This window comes from Sparus aurata, chromosome 21 (assembly GCF_900880675.1).
Source record: "Sparus aurata chromosome 21, fSpaAur1.1, whole genome shotgun sequence".
Lineage (NCBI taxonomy): Eukaryota > Metazoa > Chordata > Actinopteri > Spariformes > Sparidae > Sparus > Sparus aurata.
This window is the reverse complement of record NC_044207.1, coordinates 11598889-11619551: the sequence shown is the minus strand read 5'-3', so window position 1 is coordinate 11619551 and position 20663 is coordinate 11598889. Positions and strand designations below refer to the sequence as shown.

At 40.3% G+C, this 20663-nt stretch overlaps 2 protein-coding genes across 3 annotated transcripts; both read left to right on the top strand.

The window, feature by feature from the left end:
- Positions 1 to 835: 835 nt before the first annotated feature.
- LOC115573418 (acyl-CoA-binding domain-containing protein 5A-like) lies at positions 836 to 10567 on the top strand. 2 transcript variants are annotated; one of them, XM_030404207.1, is made up of 14 exons: positions 836 to 941; positions 1193 to 1314; positions 1648 to 1771; positions 2111 to 2183; positions 3831 to 3981; positions 4162 to 4200; positions 4528 to 4758; positions 5676 to 5891; positions 6792 to 6886; positions 7038 to 7224; positions 7395 to 7603; positions 7807 to 7881; positions 7999 to 8114; positions 8229 to 10567. In XM_030404207.1, exons 2-14 carry the CDS (start codon positions 1209 to 1211, stop codon positions 8239 to 8241), a joined length of 1635 nt encoding a protein of 544 aa, XP_030260067.1. In that variant the 5' UTR covers positions 836 to 941; positions 1193 to 1208; the 3' UTR covers positions 8242 to 10567. The 2 variants fall into 2 exon arrangements, with proteins under 2 accessions (XP_030260067.1, XP_030260068.1); XM_030404208.1 differs by lacking the exons at positions 4162 to 4200; positions 4528 to 4758.
- Positions 10568 to 11694: 1127 nt separating this feature from the next.
- On the top strand, positions 11695 to 20636 carry yme1l1b (YME1-like 1b). Its single transcript, XM_030403464.1, has 18 exons — positions 11695 to 11902; positions 12561 to 12695; positions 12875 to 13052; positions 13413 to 13502; positions 13969 to 14075; positions 14504 to 14654; positions 14735 to 14818; positions 15185 to 15358; positions 15464 to 15616; positions 15788 to 15920; positions 16769 to 16831; positions 16984 to 17096; positions 17250 to 17405; positions 17644 to 17795; positions 17877 to 18003; positions 18156 to 18229; positions 18573 to 18659; positions 18750 to 20636. The coding sequence occupies exons 1-18, from the start codon at positions 11876 to 11878 to the stop codon at positions 18891 to 18893; spliced, it is 2148 nt and encodes a 715-aa protein (XP_030259324.1). The 5' UTR covers positions 11695 to 11875; the 3' UTR covers positions 18894 to 20636.
- The last annotated feature ends 27 nt before the right edge of the window (positions 20637 to 20663 follow it).

The window sequence follows — 20663 nt, the reverse complement described above, 5'->3', positions numbered from 1 at the left end:
ATAGCATCTACGTAATAAACGCTGGCCGGTGATTGGCTGAGAGGCCGGCGAGAAGAGGAGTCGACCAATGATATTTCACTGTGTTGACGTAAAACCCCAATGTACAATTTAAATGCAACTTAAAGTAATGATATTACAAATAATAAAACATTAACATAAACAGTTTGAGTTTCTACTACCAGAAATATGTGAATGTATAATAACTGTATTATTATTAAAAACGATTTAAGGTTGAATTGATTATATTCATATTAAATCATATTGACATAGGCCATTAGGACATTCTGCCCCTAAATACATAAATATATAATTTCCCCGGAAAAAAAGTAAAATAAAATAAAAAATAAAACTCAAAAAGGAAATTTGTAAATTGTAATTCTAGAAAGTCAGATCAGATCGTAGAAGAAGGACCGAATCACAAGCTGAGGAGCTCATATCTGAAAAGGTGAGGGTACATTTTACAGTTCCAAAACAAAAGGTAACATCAACATCACCATCACGTGCCTCACCTCTCACCACAGTCACCAAACATGAATGGAAAAACATTATTACATTGTGGGTGTTCCATAATTTATTACCCTGTTAGCAGAAAAACGGTATTTCATAATCTAAATGACTCAAAAACAATAACGATAGTAGGAACAGAAAGATAACCTGCACAAAAAACTTACGCGACGTGCCTCATTGGCCACACTACATTTCCCAGAGCTCACCGCGGTTTAAATACCCGCTGAGAGGGCTTTGTGGGATATGAGTGTCTTTAGCCACCGTTTGCCGCGGTTAGGCTCGAGAAAAACTACATTTCCCATAAATATTTAATTATGAAGCGTTGACTGTTTGGCTCATCCTTGACCGGAGCCGAGATTGGCTTTCTGCTGCAGATTGCTCACAGACACCGGGCTAATAAAATTATCACTGCACCGGCGAATATGAACTTTATGGTGAGTTTCTAACAAATGAAACATTTCTGTTAGACAATATAGTCTGTTCGCGCTAAACTGACATGGGCTTAGTATGTAGAGCAATTATATCCCCAAAATAGCCTGTAATAAGGAGGAAACAGTCTGCATCCTTAGATAAGACAGGTGGCAACTAGCTGCGGTGATGGGAAAATGTGTCCCCCACTGAACACTTTGTGGACCGCCTCCATCTTTTTTTTCTCTCCATTAACTGTTTCATATTCATGTTGAAGATCTGAGGACTCCTTCATGCCATCCTTGGTGGGACTCAGCATGGCGCAGGAGGAGGACAGACACAGCCTGGAGGCGAAATTCGCTGCAGCAGTTAAAGTAATCCGGAGTTTGCCTGAAGACGGTGATTCTGCTCCACCCTGATCTATGAATGAGAGTGACAGGACTTAGTGTTCAGCCGGGTGCATTGTAGTATGAAGTCTGTGCCTGCTGGTGTGTAAACACCCCAGGTGACTGACCTAGATGCAGAGCTGCCACTCTTGCCTGGCCCTCTATTGATAAAGCTGCTGTGAGGATAAGAGCTGATTAACTGAATCAGTCATTTCTTAAGTCTAATAACAACTCCTGCAGCTCCCGTGTATATTATCATAACATTTCTGGCTTTTATTACATTTTCGAGTGGTCCCACACATGCATGTTTTCACCTTTTGTATAATTATTTTCCTTTACTTCTCAGGTCCTTTCCAGCCATCCGATGACATGATGCTGATGTTCTACAGTTACTACAATCAGGCCACCCTGGGGCCCTGTGACATCCCCAGACCAATGGGCTTCTGGGACAACCGTGGCAAAGCTAAATGGTAAGCAACCAAATTCAAACCATGGCTGGTAGCAAAACACAGGAAGTAGAATATGTCTTTGCATAGTTGACATTAACTTGAAAATGCACTGTCCATACAAAGGAACAGACACTTCACATGCCCGCTATAGACTGCCATTGTTCCAAATCCATGATTTATTTTGAATAATCCAAATATTACTGCACAGTACTGCAGGTAAATCCAGAGGATAATCCCGCAGTAATACAGAAAAGATTACATTTGGAGATGATTTCTGAAACACTGAAAACCACTGTAGCTGTGCAGTTGCTCAGGGTTGGCAGTACTCAAGTGTTGAACTAAGACTTTTTCTGTTGCCAGGGATGCGTGGAGCTCTTTGGGAAATATGACACAGGAGGAAGCCATGAAGAATTACATTGAGAACATCCAGCTGGTAGGTCTTTTCAAGGGAAATCAAGCTCAATAGAGGCATGTTGATAGATTTATAGAACTAAATAGAGGCAGCACACTGAATAATAAACAGTTGTTAGATTTGGAGCAGGCTTCTCTCTTCACAATAATGATTTGACATTGGTGTGCTTACCACATACAGTATATATATGTTTATTTATAATGCAAGGCATAGATATATTCCTTATATAAACTGTCTTAAAGCTGAGTCATAATCATGGTCCTCAGAGGATGAAGTCTTACGACTATGGTGATCCCCTGACTTTTCATCCAGTACCATACTAAGGCTGGCTCAGAATTGTGAAACAGTAACTTTTAATTGAGCAAAATTTCACTTTGTCCATGTATCACATTGAATTATTTAACAAATCTCACAGCCTGAGGAAAGAAGCTGTTTCATGGTCTGGTGGTACAGCAGTGGATACTTCTATATCTTTTGCCAGACGGCAGCAGGGAAGCCAGACTGTGGCTCAGCAGTTTGTGTTTACTGCTAATTGGAAAATGTTAGCATGCTGACAGGCTAAACTAAGATACTGAGCATAGAAAACATTATACCTGCAAACTTTAGCATGTTTCATTTTCATAGTTTGGATGTCATCTTACTAATGGTAGCTGCCTTAGCGGAACGTTACAGAGCTGGTAGCCTGACTTTGGACTCCTAGCCTTTTTTAATAAAAAAAATAAAAATGTCTCACTTTTTCCTGTGTGTTTAAGAAACTTGTTAAGCAGTAACAGCAGAAATGGAAATTTCTCAAAATCTCCATTTGTTCAGTCAAAAATAGTGACAGTACCATTAGCCTCTGTAGTTTGTGTTTAACTCCAGTAAGAAAATGTTAGCATGCTAACAGGCTAAACTAAGATAGGGCACACAGCAAACATTATACCTGCTAAACATTAGCATATTTCATTTTCAATGTTAGGATGTTAGCTTACTAATGTTAGCAGCCTAAGTAAAAGATCACAGAGCTGCAGAGTCTCCTAGCCTTTTTAATGAAAAATTGCTCACTGTAAACGTGTTGAGCAGTGACAGAATCTTTTATCAGCAGAAATTGAAATTTAATATTTTCTTCTGTCAAAGGTATTGACATCACTGTTACCCTCTGTAGTTAGTGTTTACCCAAAGTTCGAACATTTTAGCATGTTAACAGGCTGAACTGAGATAGTGAACACTGTAAACATCATACCTGCAAAACATTAGCATGTTTCATCCTCATTGTGAGCATGTCGGCTTACTAATTTTAGCAGGTAGCTGTGTCTCACTAGAAATGCACGGAGCTGCTGGTTTAACATTAGACTTTTAGCCTTTTTAATGAAAAATGGCTCACTTTTTTGTGTGCGTTGAAAGAAACTTGTTGAACTGTGACAGACTCTTTTAACAGCAGAGACTGCTTTTGCAAATGTACTTATTTATTTTTCACCTCATGGCACTTCTGTGATAGTCATCGTCTCCAGTTACAAGCTGTTTTTAATCAGCTTTAATTAACTGGTCCAACAGATAAATCAGTCAGCCTGTACTTGTATAATTATACCTAATTAACTTGTTTTCTGGTGGCTGCTTTGTTGACAGTCTTACCACACCAATTATACAAAAACACAACGCTGAAGCAGTATTACTTGTGTGTCTTGTCAGATTTTGGAGACCATGCCGATCTCAGATGAGGTGTCTGAGCTGGTGTATGAGCTTGGCGACTTCTACACAGAGGTGGACCAAGAAGGAGAAGAAGCCGAAGAGAACGAGGTGGACCAGAGACCCTTCACGAGGCCTTTTGCATCGCATACAGGTATTGTACGTGATCAGCAGCGCCATAATAACTCCACACTGGAAGGCACGTCAGATATACAACCCAGGGATGGCGCTGCAGCTCAAGTGGGATGTAGCACTGCTGTTAATTAATTACACTGATTAATGATTAATGATGTTTTGAATGCTGAGCCTGTCTTACATGTGTTTTCATTACTAGATGAGCGGGTCATACCATATCAGAAACCAACGATGGAAGGCAAGTCTTTGGCGTTCGTAGCAGCTGTAGAGTTGATGGGCCGGTCCCACAGTGAAAGATGATTAAGCTCCTTTTATTGTCATTTCATGTGGGTGACACAAGACAGATGCCTCTATATTGTCCTTGGCTTAAACTGCAGTAACTGTAAAAAATTAGATGTGTCATATGTCTCAATTAATCTGACATGTATGTGCTGTAGTTAGTGTGTTGGTTGTTGGCTTTAGTCGTCAGTGTGTAGAAGTGTATGTCACTGCTTTGCGTGGATGTACGCTGTGCAAAATGTACTCTGACAGCGACTTAATCAAGCGTGTTTCCTTCACTGTTCAGGCTATGGGGATCTGTGGGATGATATACAAAACCTCCAGGAGATTGACAAAGACAGCACTGTTCATGGCCTAAGTGCCGGTAGTGAGGAGGCAGAGGGAAGCAAAGAACATAGTGAAATCGAGAAAAAGGACGAAAGTAGTGATTGGAAAAGTGAGGAAGAGGAGAATGCGGATGACGAAGACGAGGAGGAGGAGGAGGAGGAGGAGGAGGAGGAGGAGGAGTATATGAAAGGTACCTGTATCTGTAGTTATAGACACTGGCTGTTTTGTGCTGTGAAGTTTGCTGTATTGTGGAGTTCACATACTGAGCTGGGTGGTGATGTTTTATATGATGTTTTATATTTTTCTCAATGTCAGTAGATCTCATGAAAAGACCGAAACAGTGCCAGACATATCTGATTCCTTTTTGCTATCGAGCTCTACTACGCCATCTAAAAACACATCAACACCTCTTCTACAGTGAATACGGACACTGTAGTTATTTATAATCGTTCTGCTCCTTCAAATAGTCCCTATTGTACTAAATGTGTATCAGTCCGCTGCTGAAAATAGTCCCTGAAAGATATATAGTTTACTTCTGTGTGAGTAACATTTGTCAAAAACTACAGAGCCAAGATGTCTCAGGAAGGTCCTTACCTTCTTTGGAAAAAAGGATTTATATATATTTGTGATTTGTTTGTAGCAGAAAACAGACAATTCTTAGTTTCTATTCCACACAGAGTAGTTATTTACACGAGCACTCTCTCATTCTATGCTTTTTTTTTGTGCATGCTTTACTTTCTTTTAGTCTTCCTTTACATTTGCCTCGGTTTTCTTACTGTAAAGATGAAGGGAGGCAGCTGTTTGAGTATTTTTACTGTGTTATTTAGTTGTTCATAAACAGAGTAAACGACAAGACACAAAACTTGAATTGAATTGTAAAATGACACCCTTCAGTTAATTTTATGTTTTAAAGACACACACAGATTACATTTAAATTGAATGAGATGTGTTTTCCCTCTGAATATACTTATATGAATGAGAACAGCGTTTCATAGAGATGGTACATACAGGCTGAGATATGGCCGGACAAAGGGCACGTTACTTTTTTTTGTTGTTGTTGTAATGCCCTGTCATTCTCTCTCTCTTTCTCTTTTTGCATCATCTCAGACTGGAGTCCTGACCCAAGGCTGCTGATGGTGGAGGACAAGAGATGGAGGTCTGACACCGGGGGGTCCGGCAGCAGCATGGAGCCCAGCATGTCCTCCTTCACCAACGGGACGCACAGCTCCCTCAACAGCGAGATGGAGGAGGAGGAACTGGCTTGTTCCATAGAGCCAGGTGTGCAGTACAACCCCTATATGCACTTTAATGGACACCTGAACAGTAAGTGTACACATTGATGCAAAAATATCATGTGTAACGGTGTTAACAAAAAGCGCAGGAAGTGATGAGGCATCTGTCAAATAATATTAATAATAGTTATGCTCGACCAGTTAGCTTTTTGTAAAAAAAAAAGTAGGGAAATATACTATAATGAATAAGATATTGTGAAACATAAATTATGCTTATGTTGCAGCAGCAGATGTAAACCAGTAATATCAAGTAAAAAAGAATCAAGAAAAAAAAAGTAAAACACTTAAAAAAATTGTAGCAGTATGAACATGTTACACATGATGTCATACTGTGTGCTACCAATGGTCTCCACAGCCTTCTTATGTCTGCGATTACTAATACAGTGCAAAGTTCCCTCTCCTTCTGGCTCTGCTTTGTTATCCACCAGCTCTTGGAGGATCTATCTGGCTCAGTAGCCGCTAAATGCATTGATACGTTCTGCAGCTATACATTAACACTCTCTGTATTGTTTGGTGCTGGATATGTGTTGAGCCATTTGTTTTTAATGAGTATGATGACTAAATTGATATTAGAGCAGTGAGCAGTGAACCAAAAAAGTCAAATTGCAGGATGGAAAACCAAAACAATGAGCTAAAACGCTTAAAGGCTCTGTATACCTGAGGAGAACTTTAAGAGTTAAGGGATAATGAAACTCTCAAACCCTTCCACATACACCATTATTTGATCCTTTCTCGATTTACAGCCATTTTAAACATGAATGATAACATTCTGGTGTATATGCTGTATATATAAATACACAGATTAGTAAACACTGCAATATCGCATTGTGAGAATAGAACAAACTGAATATGTAGTATACAGTAAATTATATAATTCACCATGTAGTCCATGTTGATCATTGCTGGTTGTTCTGTGTCTTGCACCGTTCAGATCATAGTAATGCTGTTCCTGAGAGAAACCACCGATCCACAGACTCTGATAACGAGGAATTCTGTGACTCAATGGAGCATCTGGCCATGGAAGAGGTAGGGTCTCATTTTTCACCTCACATTACAATCTACTCACATGTAGCCAATAAAGAGTGAAAAATACATGTAAATTGCTACAAATGGTTACAAAGAGCCCCCTTAAACAAGTTTATTCATATTGTGATGGACCCTTTCTTTTCCTAACTAGGGGCTGTCTACATCAAAACTCCTGTCCCCTGGCTCAGGAGCTGCCTCAGTGAGGCAAAACGATCTCTGGTTTGAGAGCAACTCTACTCTGAATGGAGGAGAGGATCAAGTGCTCATGGGAGATTCCTACCTTAAAGAAGGGATTAGTACAAGCCACCACAACAGCTCCCTGTCAAGAAGGGGGAGAGGTGAGACTACAGTAATCGACTTTTATTTATGCCGACGCTTTGTCCCTAATTCACCTGTCTGCTGACACATCTACTCTCTGCAACGTTCCTAAGCATTTAAAGGCATCACATGCCCTCAAATACAGGACAGTTTTCCACATTAACGTGTCACATTCTGACGCCCGTGTCAGGTTCTCTATCACCAAGGGCAACCTGCAGCTCTCAGCCGTGTGTCACCGTCGATGCCTCCTGCTGTTGTGTGTCACAGAGCATCCGTCCTGTCAGTGCTGTCAGGGGAAACGTCAATGAGCAGATAGCTACAGCTCTGCTGAGGCTGCAGCACGACATGGCTGCTGTGTTGGACAGGCTGCACGCTTTGGAGGCGCTTACGCTGTCGCAGGTGAAAGACCAGCTGCATTATGTAGCCTGTGCTGATCAAGACAATGTTATTTCTTTTTTGCTATCACACAAAATGTTGATTTATTTTTCCATTATTTTTGTACTTATTTTCCTTCAGGCGTCTTTACTGAAATTGCAACAGCTGTCTCCATACAATTGATTTTTACAGTTATTGATCGATTTCTATATTATCACATTTTTCAGTCAAGATCATCTTCGCCAAGACAGGAGGACTCCCTAGCCCTAACACAAAAGGTCCTTGTAAGAACGTTTTCTAAGGTTCGTTGAATTTGTATTTCAAATTAAACGGTTTTTGTTGTTTATTATTGCAGTGTCATGACCAAGTAGTATCCAGTCAGAAAACAAACAGTTCAGTGCAAGTTTCTGTTTTCATAGTTCCTGAGACCTTCCTGGTGGCCTTTTGACTTCTGTCCACTAACAGTGGCGCTGACTGCACTTTGGCCTCTGATTGCTCATTGGCTGGTCCAGGTTTACTTACAGCGGAAGAGAAGGTGAGCAAAATACTGATCTAAAATGGCCGATTGACTCTAATTCCCTTTTTTGGCAGGGCTTTTAAACCTTTTTTTTCAGACTGTTTAAGCTCAGTTTCACCTTTCTCCTCACAGGAAAATCCCTTGAATTGTCTGACAACCAGTGGCATCGATCAAAGAAGGCGAACCTGGGGTGAAATTGTTGCACTTTTGTTGCCTCGTGGCTTTTTCAAGCCCACACCACAGCCTGAGTGTAATGATGCAGCAGTAGAAATGGAGAGGCCGTGACTTAGATAAACGAACGGTCAGGAATGTGTTTAAAGGGAGATTCTGCAATATAATGTAGCATTTTGACATTATGGATACTTTCTACGTGTGGAAGAAAGGGAAGATATATGCATTATAAATGCTGGCACATTTTCTTTGTTACAGTTAGTGTAGTGTTAGCGTAGCATTAGCCGGTGATGTTATTTATGACATATCTCACAGATCACCAGGAAGTCAATATGCACATAACTCACATAACTGAGGTAACTTTAAATTGAAATAAATTCACTATCATACAGTAGCTGTGGACCATAAGCAATGACTTTTACCCATTGTCATTGGTTTTATTGATTGTGTGTTGGTTGCATTATTTGTTTATATTACTTTTCATGTTTTGTCAACACAATTTTTCCAATAATGAAGGACATCAGCATTTTATATTTATTATGCGAAATATAGAAATATTTTAGAGCGGTTTCTTTTTAGACCCAATAGACATGGTGACAAATATGGTTATTTATGTGTAAAAGTGTATATTTATTGTGTGGTTTCAGTGCATTAGAATAAAAGTTTGCACTTTAAAAAAAAAAGAGATACAAAGTAGGACAATCCATATATTTATTCTCGTGTCTTGTAAGCCGTACAATGAGAATGGAGAATACTTTGTTTGAGCAAGGGTACAGTGCTTTCAAATATACCAATGTAAAACATACACACTCAACATTACTGTCGTTGTCAAAAGTTTACATACACTTGTAACTAACATGTATATCTTGGCAGTTTTTAGTTCCAATGATTTCTACAGCTCAGATTTTTTCTGTGATCAAACATGTGGAACACAAACTACTCTGTCACAAAAAACATTCATGAAGTTTGCTTCAATGATGAATTTATCCTGCTATTTTCATCTCAGTTTGGCGCTTTTGATAGAGATCCACAAGCTTCTGGCGGAATTTTCACCCTCTCCTCTTGACAGAACCGATATAGTTCAACTACATTTGCTGGCTTTCTTGTTCCTTCAGCTCAGTCCACATGTTCTCGAGGGGGTTCAAGTCGGGACTTTGAAAAAGCCATTCCAAAACCTCAACTCTAGCCTGTTTTAGCCACTCCTTTACCACTTTAGATGTGTGTTTTGGATCATTGTCCTGTTGGAACACCCAACTGAACCCATGACCCAATCTGCTGACTGATGACTTTAAGTTTTCCTGAAGAATTTGGAGATCATCCTTTTTCATTATTCAATGTACTGTCTTTAGGGGAAGCAGATTCACTGGCAGCAAAACAGTCCCACGGCATACAGTAGCACTACCAGCACCAAAGGTCTCATCTTCTCTTTATTGCTGCTCACTGTGGCCAACTAACTCAATTTTTGTTTAATCTGACCACAGAGTTTTCCTCCAGAGGTTTTTTTTTTTTTTTGTCTGTGTGATCAGCAGAAAACTTCAGTCAAGCTTTAAGGTGGAGTACGGGCTTCTTTCTTGAATGGCAGCCTCTCAGCTCACGTTGATGCAAAACACAGTGTCGACACTGTCACCAGTCTTCCAGCAGTGAGCAGCAAAAGTGCAGAATCACTTTTTGGTGTTTTTTTGGTTGACTCTTGACCATCTTGACCAGTTTTCTCTCAGCAGCAGGTGATAGTTTGCTTTTTCTTCCTGATCGTGGCCGTGACACAACTATGCCGTGCACTTTATATTTAAAAGCAGTTGTTTGTCTGACTTTAAATCAATAATGTGCTCTTTCAGATCAATGCTGAGCTCTTTAGACTTTCTCATTCTAGTGTCCGTTGCCGAGGCTTGTTAGTGTATCAGACACGCCCTATTAAATTGGGCCCAAATCACCAGCTAATATCGATCATAATCACTCAGAAGAAGATGAGCGGCCGTGCTACAAAGACACTTTGATTCACACAACATTCTATAATCATCTAAATTGACTGCTCATGTCACTGTATGTATATTTTTTACCCAGTTGATTTGGTCACATTTTCCTAGACCTATAATAAATTCAGACATGAACCAAGCTTCATGAATGTTTCTTGTGACAAAGTAGTGTGTGTTACTCTCATTCCATCACAGAAAAATGAGAGCTGTAGAAATCACAAGAACTGAAGACTGCCATGATATACATTTAGTATCTGTAAACCTAATACGACTGTATATGAACCAGATTCTGAAACGCAATAAACACATTCTTGTGACAAACAGTTATTTTTGTGAGTCTCTGATTTTGATGCAGAACAAGTTCACTTGGTTGGTATATACTCACTCCGGTGCCGATGGGAAGTCGGATGAAATTTTATTACCCACAAAACATTTTTGGAACTTTCCAGCAAAAAAGCATTGAAGCATTCTCCGAAAAATCTGAAGTAGATGGGGATTTGTGCTAGAACAGAAATAATGAAAATAATAATAAATAACTCGATACAGCTCTCCCTGCATAATCGAAGTCTCCGGAAGCCCTGAGATCCTGTGATTTAAAACCTCAATGTGAGACTGAGCTTGTGCATCCACTTCAGATGTGCTAACACTTTCAGCTAAACAACTTAAGTGAAGATTTCGACTTTAAAAAGGCGTGTATACATTATTTTTGTATCAATTTGTGACTCAAGGGCTCCTCCAGACTCGAAACTAAGCCATGTGAGCTGTAGGGAGCCATTTTATGTTTGTTTTTCAGTTGATTTTTTTAACTTCTTAAAACAAGTCCCCATATGCGTCAGTTATTTAGAAGAATGCAGAAACGCTATTTTTCTGTATAGGTCCTGTTGTAAATCGACTTCACCTTTCTCAGTTGGTCCAAAAGATTTCAAAGATCAAAAAAGTCACCAGGAGTCTTCAAGGCTGAGTGCAGTTGGACTTTATTTGCCGGCAACAAAGAACGAGATCAGACACAGACAAAATCCGTGAAAAAAACAAACTGACCCCAGGTTCAAAGCATTGAGCTTTGAACTATGGTTATTTTATACTGACCACTATCTACTTACTATGGTTATTTTATACTACATTCCAAAAATGTTTTGTGGACTAAGAAACTTGACCCTTCACTTTCCATGAGGGTTCAAATTAATGTGACTGGATATTGACTGAAATTTTAATTTAGGGCGAATTTATCCTTTAATGGGTTAGTTGCCACTGCCTGTGAAAGTGGGATTTTATTTGCTATCTTCGTTATTTCTCCATTTTCAGCATGAGAATCCACAGGCTGTAAAATGTTAAGTAATAATTATATAGAGACGATATCGCGTATATCATATTTTAGACTACGGTAAATTAGCAGAATAATATTTTTCAACTGATTAACGGAACTTAAAGCTTAAAAGAAGATTTCGACGGGGACACAGAAATGTGTCAGAGCGCCGCAGAGGTTACATCCGGTTTGTTTTCAGCTGTCAGTTTACCGCTGAAGTTCGCTGTTTGACTTGCTATGCCTGCGACTGAGGGGTAAAGCGAAAGAAACACGTAGCAGACAGGAACGGTGTTGTAACCCCTAACCCTTTAACGACCAGTGAGAGTTAAAAGATGTTTTCCTTGACCGTCCAACCGCAGGTAAGAGAGCAAGAAGCGTTAGGCCGAGCTAACCTTAGCATTGTTGTTGTTTTGGTTTTAAGGTTCCTGCTAGCATCCATAGGTAACCTTAGCTCGCGCTCTTACGAGCCGGACGACCTTTCGTTGTGGTTTTGATTTAATGAAAGAAACACTACATTACAGTCACATCGGTGAACATTGTGTCAGTGTTATTACATTTATGTTTAACCGTAATGAACCTGAAATGAAGACTGTGTGGGCCGCTGAGAGAAGTTTGAGCTAGCTGCGGATGTGTTCAGTGTCCTTAGCTGCCAGTTGGGAAACTGCGTCAGTGAGCGACATGTTTGACACTGACGATTTGAATAGTCTAATAAATCAGCACTTTGACCAACTTTTCTACAGATTCTTAATGTTAATCATCGGTATACGGCTTCTTTCTTTTTTAAAATTTAGAACAAGCTACTTTGATTTAACTAAGTGTCCATCATGTTGGCTTTGTAACACCAGCTAGCTGTTGTACTACCTATGTAGGCTGTCTTTGCACTACCTGCTACTACTACTACTACTACTACTACTAAAAAGTAGGTTGTTGATAATTGTAATATGTACGATAGTGGTAATTCTTTAATGTTGACAACATGCCATTCACATTTTTTTGTCTCTTCACATGTGGTCACAGGTGACTGTACCCCTGAGCCACCTCATCAATGTCCTCCACTCCATGAAGAGCTCAGTTGGCAGCAGCAGCAGTGTCACCTGCACATCAAGAAAACACAAGGAGCATGCCCCAGACTTGGATCTACACTGCACAGAGGTATACACAAGTTGGACATAATCTGCAATTGCTGCATCAAGTCAGAGAGTGTGTGATGCAGCACAGTTGTTTCCACTGTTCTCCTTTTGTTTACCAAAAACCTATTCCAAGATATGATGGTGAGGAATATAAATCAAGTCTAATACCCCAGACTGTGTCATCTATGTCTGTGTGTGCAGCCCATGTGGACCCTGCGTGAGCTTGGTTTATCAGACCTGGGAGCGCAGCAGCTGGATGAGCTGGTGAGCCGGGTGTTGCCACGCTTGAGTCCAGAGGAGGCGCCACTTGCATTGGGTGGAAAGACGGCCTGGAGGACGTCACATCTTTCCACGCCTTCGTTTTTTTACAATAAGCATGGTGAGGATGTGCATCTTTTTTGCTGTACCTCGACCCACTTAAATAGGTGTGCCTATGGCTGGTGCTCATAACATGGTATTAGCTGTGACTTTTAACATCTTTTACATTGCTAGAAGATTATTGGAATGTCAGAACCCCCTTGCCTTTTCGTCACTCATGAATGAATTCGACATGCTAGTACTACTAATTTACACAGAGTTTTAAACATGGTTCTTCCCTTTTGCTGCATACAGCAAAAGTGAAACTTGGATGTATCTCATCTTTCATCGGCCTAGCTGGCCGTCTTAACAAGCAATAGGGCCTGTGCTGCCACTTTATCCTAGAGGTATCACAGAGTTATACTATGTCCTCTGTTCCCAGGCTTCTCATCTGGTGCAACAGCCCCGGTGTTTTCCAGGCAGCACCCTTCACCTCTTCAGGCTGTCGGCATTGAGCTACAACACTGGCCAGGTAACTATGGATTACAAGCATTTAGAAGTGCTGTGATAGTTTGCTTGCTGATCCAAAGGTTTTTATTCAGGGCTTACTAAAAATGACAACAATAGGTGTGTATGTTATCTGGAAACAGTTTAGATTAACATGACTGACAAAATGTTCCAGTTAATTGTCAAAATGATCTTTGGTTTCCTATTTTTACACATACCTTGTTAATTTAACTGATTTAACTTTAATATTCGCTGATAAAGGCTGTAAAACGAAATATCTGCATCGGCATGAAAGGAAAATTTCTGCCATTAAGACAACCCTTTGATTATGCACAAGTTAAGCAAACTGTTGGCTGACAAGTTTTCTTATTTTGGCCAGTAAATTAGTTAATATATTTTCCACGTCCATGCTAATCTAGTGAAGTTAAATGCTTCGGAAACATGGTTAGCTTGTTATCTGATTTAATCATGTGCTTGCTGTATATATCTAGTGTGGGTCCAGAGCAGAGGCTTTAAAACTTTGAGGAAAGCAAGACGAATGCAGTTAGCCGCCGACCGCCCGCTGGAATCTGAAGGATTCACATCGTCTTTTATGAAGGTATGTAATTACAGAAATTAAAATAGTAGAAAATGCACCACATTACTGCATTCTTTTCTCTTCTGTCTAGTTAATTAAAATCCAGACTAGCCTCTCTTCCAATTGATTCTCTGCACACAAGACAGAATGATGGAAAAGTTGGTATTTATAATTTTGCCTAGTCGGTGTCCGTTCAGGCCTATAATTTCATGACTGAAATAGATAGTCATTTTTTTCTTATTAAGTAAGCTAATTGGATCAATTATGCAGCTGCCTTTGATGTTGCCTGATAACAAAAATGGCCTCCAGCTCCTGATGATAATAATAACGGCAGGGCAGGTGTACGTTACGTTTACAGGCCTAAACAGTGTGAGTGCCTTTAGTGTAAAGGTAAGAGAAAGTATTAGAAGTGTTATTCTCCTGCTGATCAGTGTTACCTTACACTGCAGGGCTTCCTGACACGTGACAGGGGGATTGAAGTTGAAAGTCTAGACAGCTTGTTGAAGAAAAAGAACGTACCTGATGGACAGCAGGATGCTTTCAAGAGGGGCTTCGCCGAGGGTTTCCTGAAAGCCCAAGCCTTGACACAACGCACACAAGGCAAGATTTAATAACAACACCATCTAATTTGATATATTATGAAGCATTAAACAGTACTGACGTCTAGTTTTCTGTTCCAGACTCTCTCAGGAGGACTCGTCTTATCCTGCTGGTGCTGCTTCTTGTCGGGCTCTATGGCATCTCAAAGACCCCCTTCATATCGGGTAAAGGCTCCTTTTCTCTTCTAAACCTGTTTTTTGATTTCATGGCATTCATGAGATCTTGTCCAATATGCTTCCATTGTTAATATATTAAAAATGTTTATGTTAACAATACAAATCTGCGTTTGCCTGTTAAACTAATCAATGCATATTGAATGCGTATTGACCCTTCAAAGAAAAAGACTAAGCCTGATATAACTGAATGATTTCCTGACAACTCATTTTAACCTGCTGTACTGAAGCTCTAGCATGCATCACATGTGGCCATTCAATAATCCTCAGTAACAGGCAGTGTATGTGAGTGTGTGGGGTTTCATTAACCGTGCCATGCAGTGTGATTTCGAACTTTAATCTAACCATTTTTGATAGTGCGGTTCCGAACCACATCAGGCCTGGACTCTGCAGTTGACCCCGTCCAGATGAAAAACGTGACGTTTGAGCACGTCAAAGGGGTTGAGGAAGCTAAGAACGAACTGCAGGAAGTGGTGGAGTTCCTGAAAAACCCGCAGAAGTTCACAGTGTTGGGAGGAAAGTTGCCAAAAGGTAGGGCTGTGCTTCACAGTGCATTCTGAGCTGCATGAAGACTTTGATAACTTTAAAGCTGATGTGATTATTACAGCGCTTTTTATGACACTCTCTTTCCTGTAGGTGTGCTACTGGTTGGCCCTCCAGGAACCGGAAAGACTCTGCTGGCCAGAGCTGTGGCAGGAGAGGCGGATGTTCCTTTCTACTACGCCTCGGGATCTGAGTTTGACGAGATGTTTGTTGGAGTGGGAGCCAGCCGCATCAGGAACCTTTTCAGTGGGATTTTATTCAGATATTATTATTATTATTATTATTATTGTTATTATCATTATTATTATTATTATTAAAACATCAATATTACAAGTTACCTTTCTGTTAGCCGTTTCTTTCCTTGGGTCCATCTAAACTTGTAACGTTTCTCTCCTAAATGTTGTGTCTTTTTTCTAGGGGAGGCTAAAGCCAACGCTCCCTGTGTGATCTTCATAGATGAACTGGACAGTGTGGGTGGCAAAAGGATTGAGTCTCCCATGCACCCATACTCCAGACAGACTATTAACCAACTTCTTGCTGAGATGGACGGGTAATCTTTGAAATGATCTGTTGTGTTTTTACATGTTTGAGTAAACTGATGATTGAGGAGTTGATTTAATGCAGGTTAAAGCAAATTTGGCACATCCTTCTGGCATTTTGGTGGGTTTGCAGTGTATGTGGTAAGGGTCTGTGATCGGCACATTTCTCACAGGACCTTGAAATACTTTGAGGAAAAACAATCAGTACCTTGAAAGGTTTTAGAGAATAGACATGAGTCTTTGAAACTGCTTGACTTTTAGAAATTGAAGTTCCTTTTAATATTTTCTTTTTTAACATTAGTAAATATATATTTGCATGTGTGTCTCCCACAGTTTAGTTCCACCACTGTAACACAGCACAAGTGTTTACACATTCAAGGCTCATAGTTTATTAATATGAATATTTTTTTTTTTTTATGGTTGTCTGTATTACAACATTTGCTAGTTCTCATTATGAAAAATGTTTTAGTGTTATAACAGTTATTCAACTTGATCCATGTCTCAAGATATGTAGCAGTGGGTCCTTTTTTTTATTAGACCTGGAAAGTCACTGAATTTAATGTTCAAGATTGGTGGGAAGCCTGGATATAGTAAAAACAGAATGAAATCTTCAATCATGATATGCATAATTCTGCACTACAATAACACTATATGTTGTGATATTGTAGATTAATCAAATTGAATAAGGAAGCTATCCATAGATGAAATAACCATATTGTGATGTGTTTTTAAGATAATCCACTCAATGAATTATGGTAAACTTCTATAATTTAGTTGCAACTTGGCCTGCATTTGAGTTGCAAAACTAAGAGTCACTGAATTGCAGACACTGACTTTTACCCTGTAATATTATTTGTAGGTTCAAACCAAATGAAGGCGTGATCATCATCGGAGCAACCAACTTCCCAGAGGCTCTGGATAAGTATGTTTACCTCCGAGTCTCGTGCCTGTGCAAATGTCAACAAACCTCTGAGTCACTGCTTTCTCTTTCAGTAACAAAGAACGAATGAGATGGGTTTTAACTGCAGAGACACACTTTCAGTATTAAACTGACCAACTGATGTTCTGTTTCAGCGCGCTGATCCGCCCGGGACGTTTTGACATGCAGGTTACTGTCCCCAAACCGGACGTGAAAGGACGCACAGAGATCCTCAACTGGTATTTGAAGAAGATTAAAGTGGATCCAGGTCTGAGAAACATTCCTCAAACACATTAATGTGGTATATGTTCTTCTGACCACTGTAGGACACAACCCAATGTTGTTTGGATGCGTTGCTGCTTTAACTGTGGTCCAGTCTGAGGCCCAGGCTGACTGTTAATGTTGCGCGTTGTCTCTGCAGCTATTGAGGCCAAGATTATTGCCCGGGGCACAGTTGGCTTCTCTGGCGCTGACCTGGAAAATCTGGTGAACCAGGCGGCCCTGAAGGCAGCAGTGGATGGCAAAGACATGGTCACCATGAAGGAGCTGGAGTTCGCTAAAGACAAAATCCTCATGGGTGAGTGATAAAGAAGTTTATCTAGATGACAAAGAAAGACCTCTCCGTTACTTCCCTGCAATTTTTATGGTATACTTTATCTTTCTAAGAATTCTTATCCAGGTCTTGTGTTTTAATCTAGCATATTTTTATGACTAAAAGCCCTCCTATCTTCATTTTTCTTGAATTTTATTTGTTTCATTCCTCCTTTTTGTTTATGAAATAATTCAATTCATCCACCCGCTCTCTGTTCCTCAAGGCCCTGAGAGAAGGAGCGCAGAAATAGACAGCAAGAACAAACGCATCACTGCATACCATGAATCAGGCCACGCCATCGTAGCTTACTACACCAAAGATGCCATGCCGATCAACAAGGCCACCATCATGCCCAGAGGCCCCAGTCTGGGACATGTAAGGAAAAATGAAACTTGTAAACAAGCTGTCATTTTTTAAACCTTCCTCCTCTCAATCCTCTCTGCTGTCTCTTCTCAGGTGTCCATGCTCCCAGACGACGATCGCTGGAGTGAGACCCGCTCTCAGCTGCTCGCCCAGATGGACGTCAGTATGGGCGGCCGGGTAGCAGAGGAGATCATATTCGGTCATGAGTACATCACAACTGGTAAGAAAGGGCTCCTTAAAACGGACAACAGGGGTCAAAAATGGTTTCAACATAATTGAGGGGTTGAATGTAGAAAATCTTGATTGTCTTACACGAGGAAAGGTGGTTGGCATACTGGAATTTTTACAAAGGCCACGTTTCTTCTTCTCCAGGTGCATCAAGTGACTTTGATAGTGCCACAAAGATCGCAAAGATGATGGTGACCAGATTCGGAATGTGTGAGAAGGTAAGGCGTATAACTTCTTTATACACCTAAAAAAAAAAAACTACTGTCATATATACAAACTCTTTTTGCTTTCATTACTGCAAAATAAACAAACTGAACCTTAAAGAACAACACAATTTCATACTGTTTTACTTTGGACACCGAAAAGCTCGTTTATTCATTCATGGAAAAAAATATTTCTGAGTTTGTATTATTACCTCAGACATTAACTCATTGATAAATATTGAAATTTTGACTTTGAATTTCTTCTCCAAAACTGCATAGTGCCCTTTTTTCACAGTGTTTTTCCACAGTTTTGCTATAATTTTACACATGTATTCATTTTCCTCCTCTTATCTCCCAGCTGGGTGTGATGACCTATGCTGACGTGACAGCCCAGAGCCCAGAGACGCAAGCAGCTGTGGAGCATGAAATCAGGGTGTTACTGAAGGTCTGTATCAGCTTGTTTAGGACAGCTGAATAACAACAAAAAAAAAACCTGTATAAAACCTCCTGACCACTTTCCTCTTGTCGTCTCCAGGAGTCTTATGAGCGAGCCAAAGCCCTGCTGAAGTCTCACGCCAAAGAGCACAAGAACCTGGCAGACGCTCTGCTCATGTATGAGACGCTGGACGCCAAAGAGATCCAGTTGGTGCTGGAGGGCAAGACCCTGGAAACCAGATGAAACCAGCGGGGACGGCAACAGTCGGGGGTTGCGGCTTGGGGAAGGGGTCAGATTTTAAGAGCTCAGGGTGAACTCAATTCACGAGCAGCAAATCAGAAGAGGATGAATTCACGGCCTGCACTGACAAATTCTCACGTGGGACTGTATCGTATCTTCATGCTGTCACCTTTGTGTAATCTCATCAGTGTTCCCAGATAAGTAGTTCTGTTATATGAAACATAAGCACGACGCTCCAGAGTTCTAAGGTTCATTGTATGACAATGGTTAAAGGATTAAACGCCTCATGACAAGGATGTTGCTGAGGTCACGTTATCGGCTGGTGGGAGGAAATAATGCTGACGTGATTATACACCTCAAACGTGAAAAAGGCATCTGAAAAAGGATTCTTTTTTACTTTTAGTTGAAATTTTGTCACATTCTGCTCAGCCAGGTGTTCGCTGATTTCTATTCTGTCAATAGAAAACACTAGTGTCTTTATCCCAAAGAGCTACTGTGTCCTGACAGCTAGATTTTAACACTCAGCTCCTACTTGTCAATCGTCTTCCAGTGTTGATGGTCTTATACTCTACTTTAGCTTGTGTGCTTCCCAATTGGGCTCCTTCAATTGTGATGATGGGGTGCTGATACATTGACGATCATGCACAAACCCTCTCCTGTCCTGCTGTACCCCTCTGCATACATCCCTGTTACTTATTTTTAAAGGTGGCCTTTTTTGGGGAATGTACTGCGAGTGTGAACCTTTTTTTTTTTTTTTTTCAAAGTACAGTAGGACGTATATAGCGTCTCAGCACTTTTGGATAAGTGTACAAAAAAAAAGCACTTACGCACTCTTTATGTAATTTATTTCATGTACGCTGCGTGTACAGATGGATCAAAAACCCGCCGCTCAGCCTCACAAATCACGTTGCAAATACAAGCTGTGCTTATGTAGTGATAGAGCGTTGGGATCTTTAGGATTTTAACCCTGCGACGTTCACCTGTTTTGTTTAAAATGTCTGAAATTGTGAAAAACCTTTCAGCAAAATATCAGTTTGATGATTGCAAATGAGTAGATTAAAGACTCTTAATCTTCAGATTATTCAAACAACAAGGCCGTGTCTGTGAGGTATTGTCTATTGCTGTCTCCTTCTTCATGCTTTAAGGCAGAGGGATTTCTCACACGTAGTGCTCTTTATCTTTCTGTTTCAACACATTTTGCACAGTACGGAGGAAGAAAGATGCCAGTGTTCGGTGCTCACAGGCGCTGCTCGGTGTACAAAGGACATTAAACTGTAGCAAGTCTAATTGTAAATTGACACCCTTGATTCTCAATAAGACAGCTGTTCAACACAGATTGTGGGTAGACTTGCAGTTGCGCCTCTGTTGTAATATTGAATGTCTCTGTAGCGACCGTGTATGTAATCCATATTTTAGCATTTTGGAACATTGGTTTGATTGAAGGTGTAGCTCTTGCCGAGATTTCTACCAGCATACCTTCTACTTCATAGTGTGAACTCTACCTGCTTTTTTGTTATTGCGTCAATTCAACACTATTTCTTCTGTTTATTAGCCTTTTATCCGTGTTTAGCTGTATATATGATTGGGAGTGGGAACATTGTACATAGATGTATAGGAATGCTTTTATGCTCTAAGCACATTGAGTGGCTCTCTGCTGTTGATTGACGAAATCTCTCGACAATGTGAAGGCAATAGTTGATGAATGTTTGTGCAGCTGAAATAAATAAAAAGCCTACATTAAAAAAACAACTGCTGATTTTTGGGTTGTGGGGG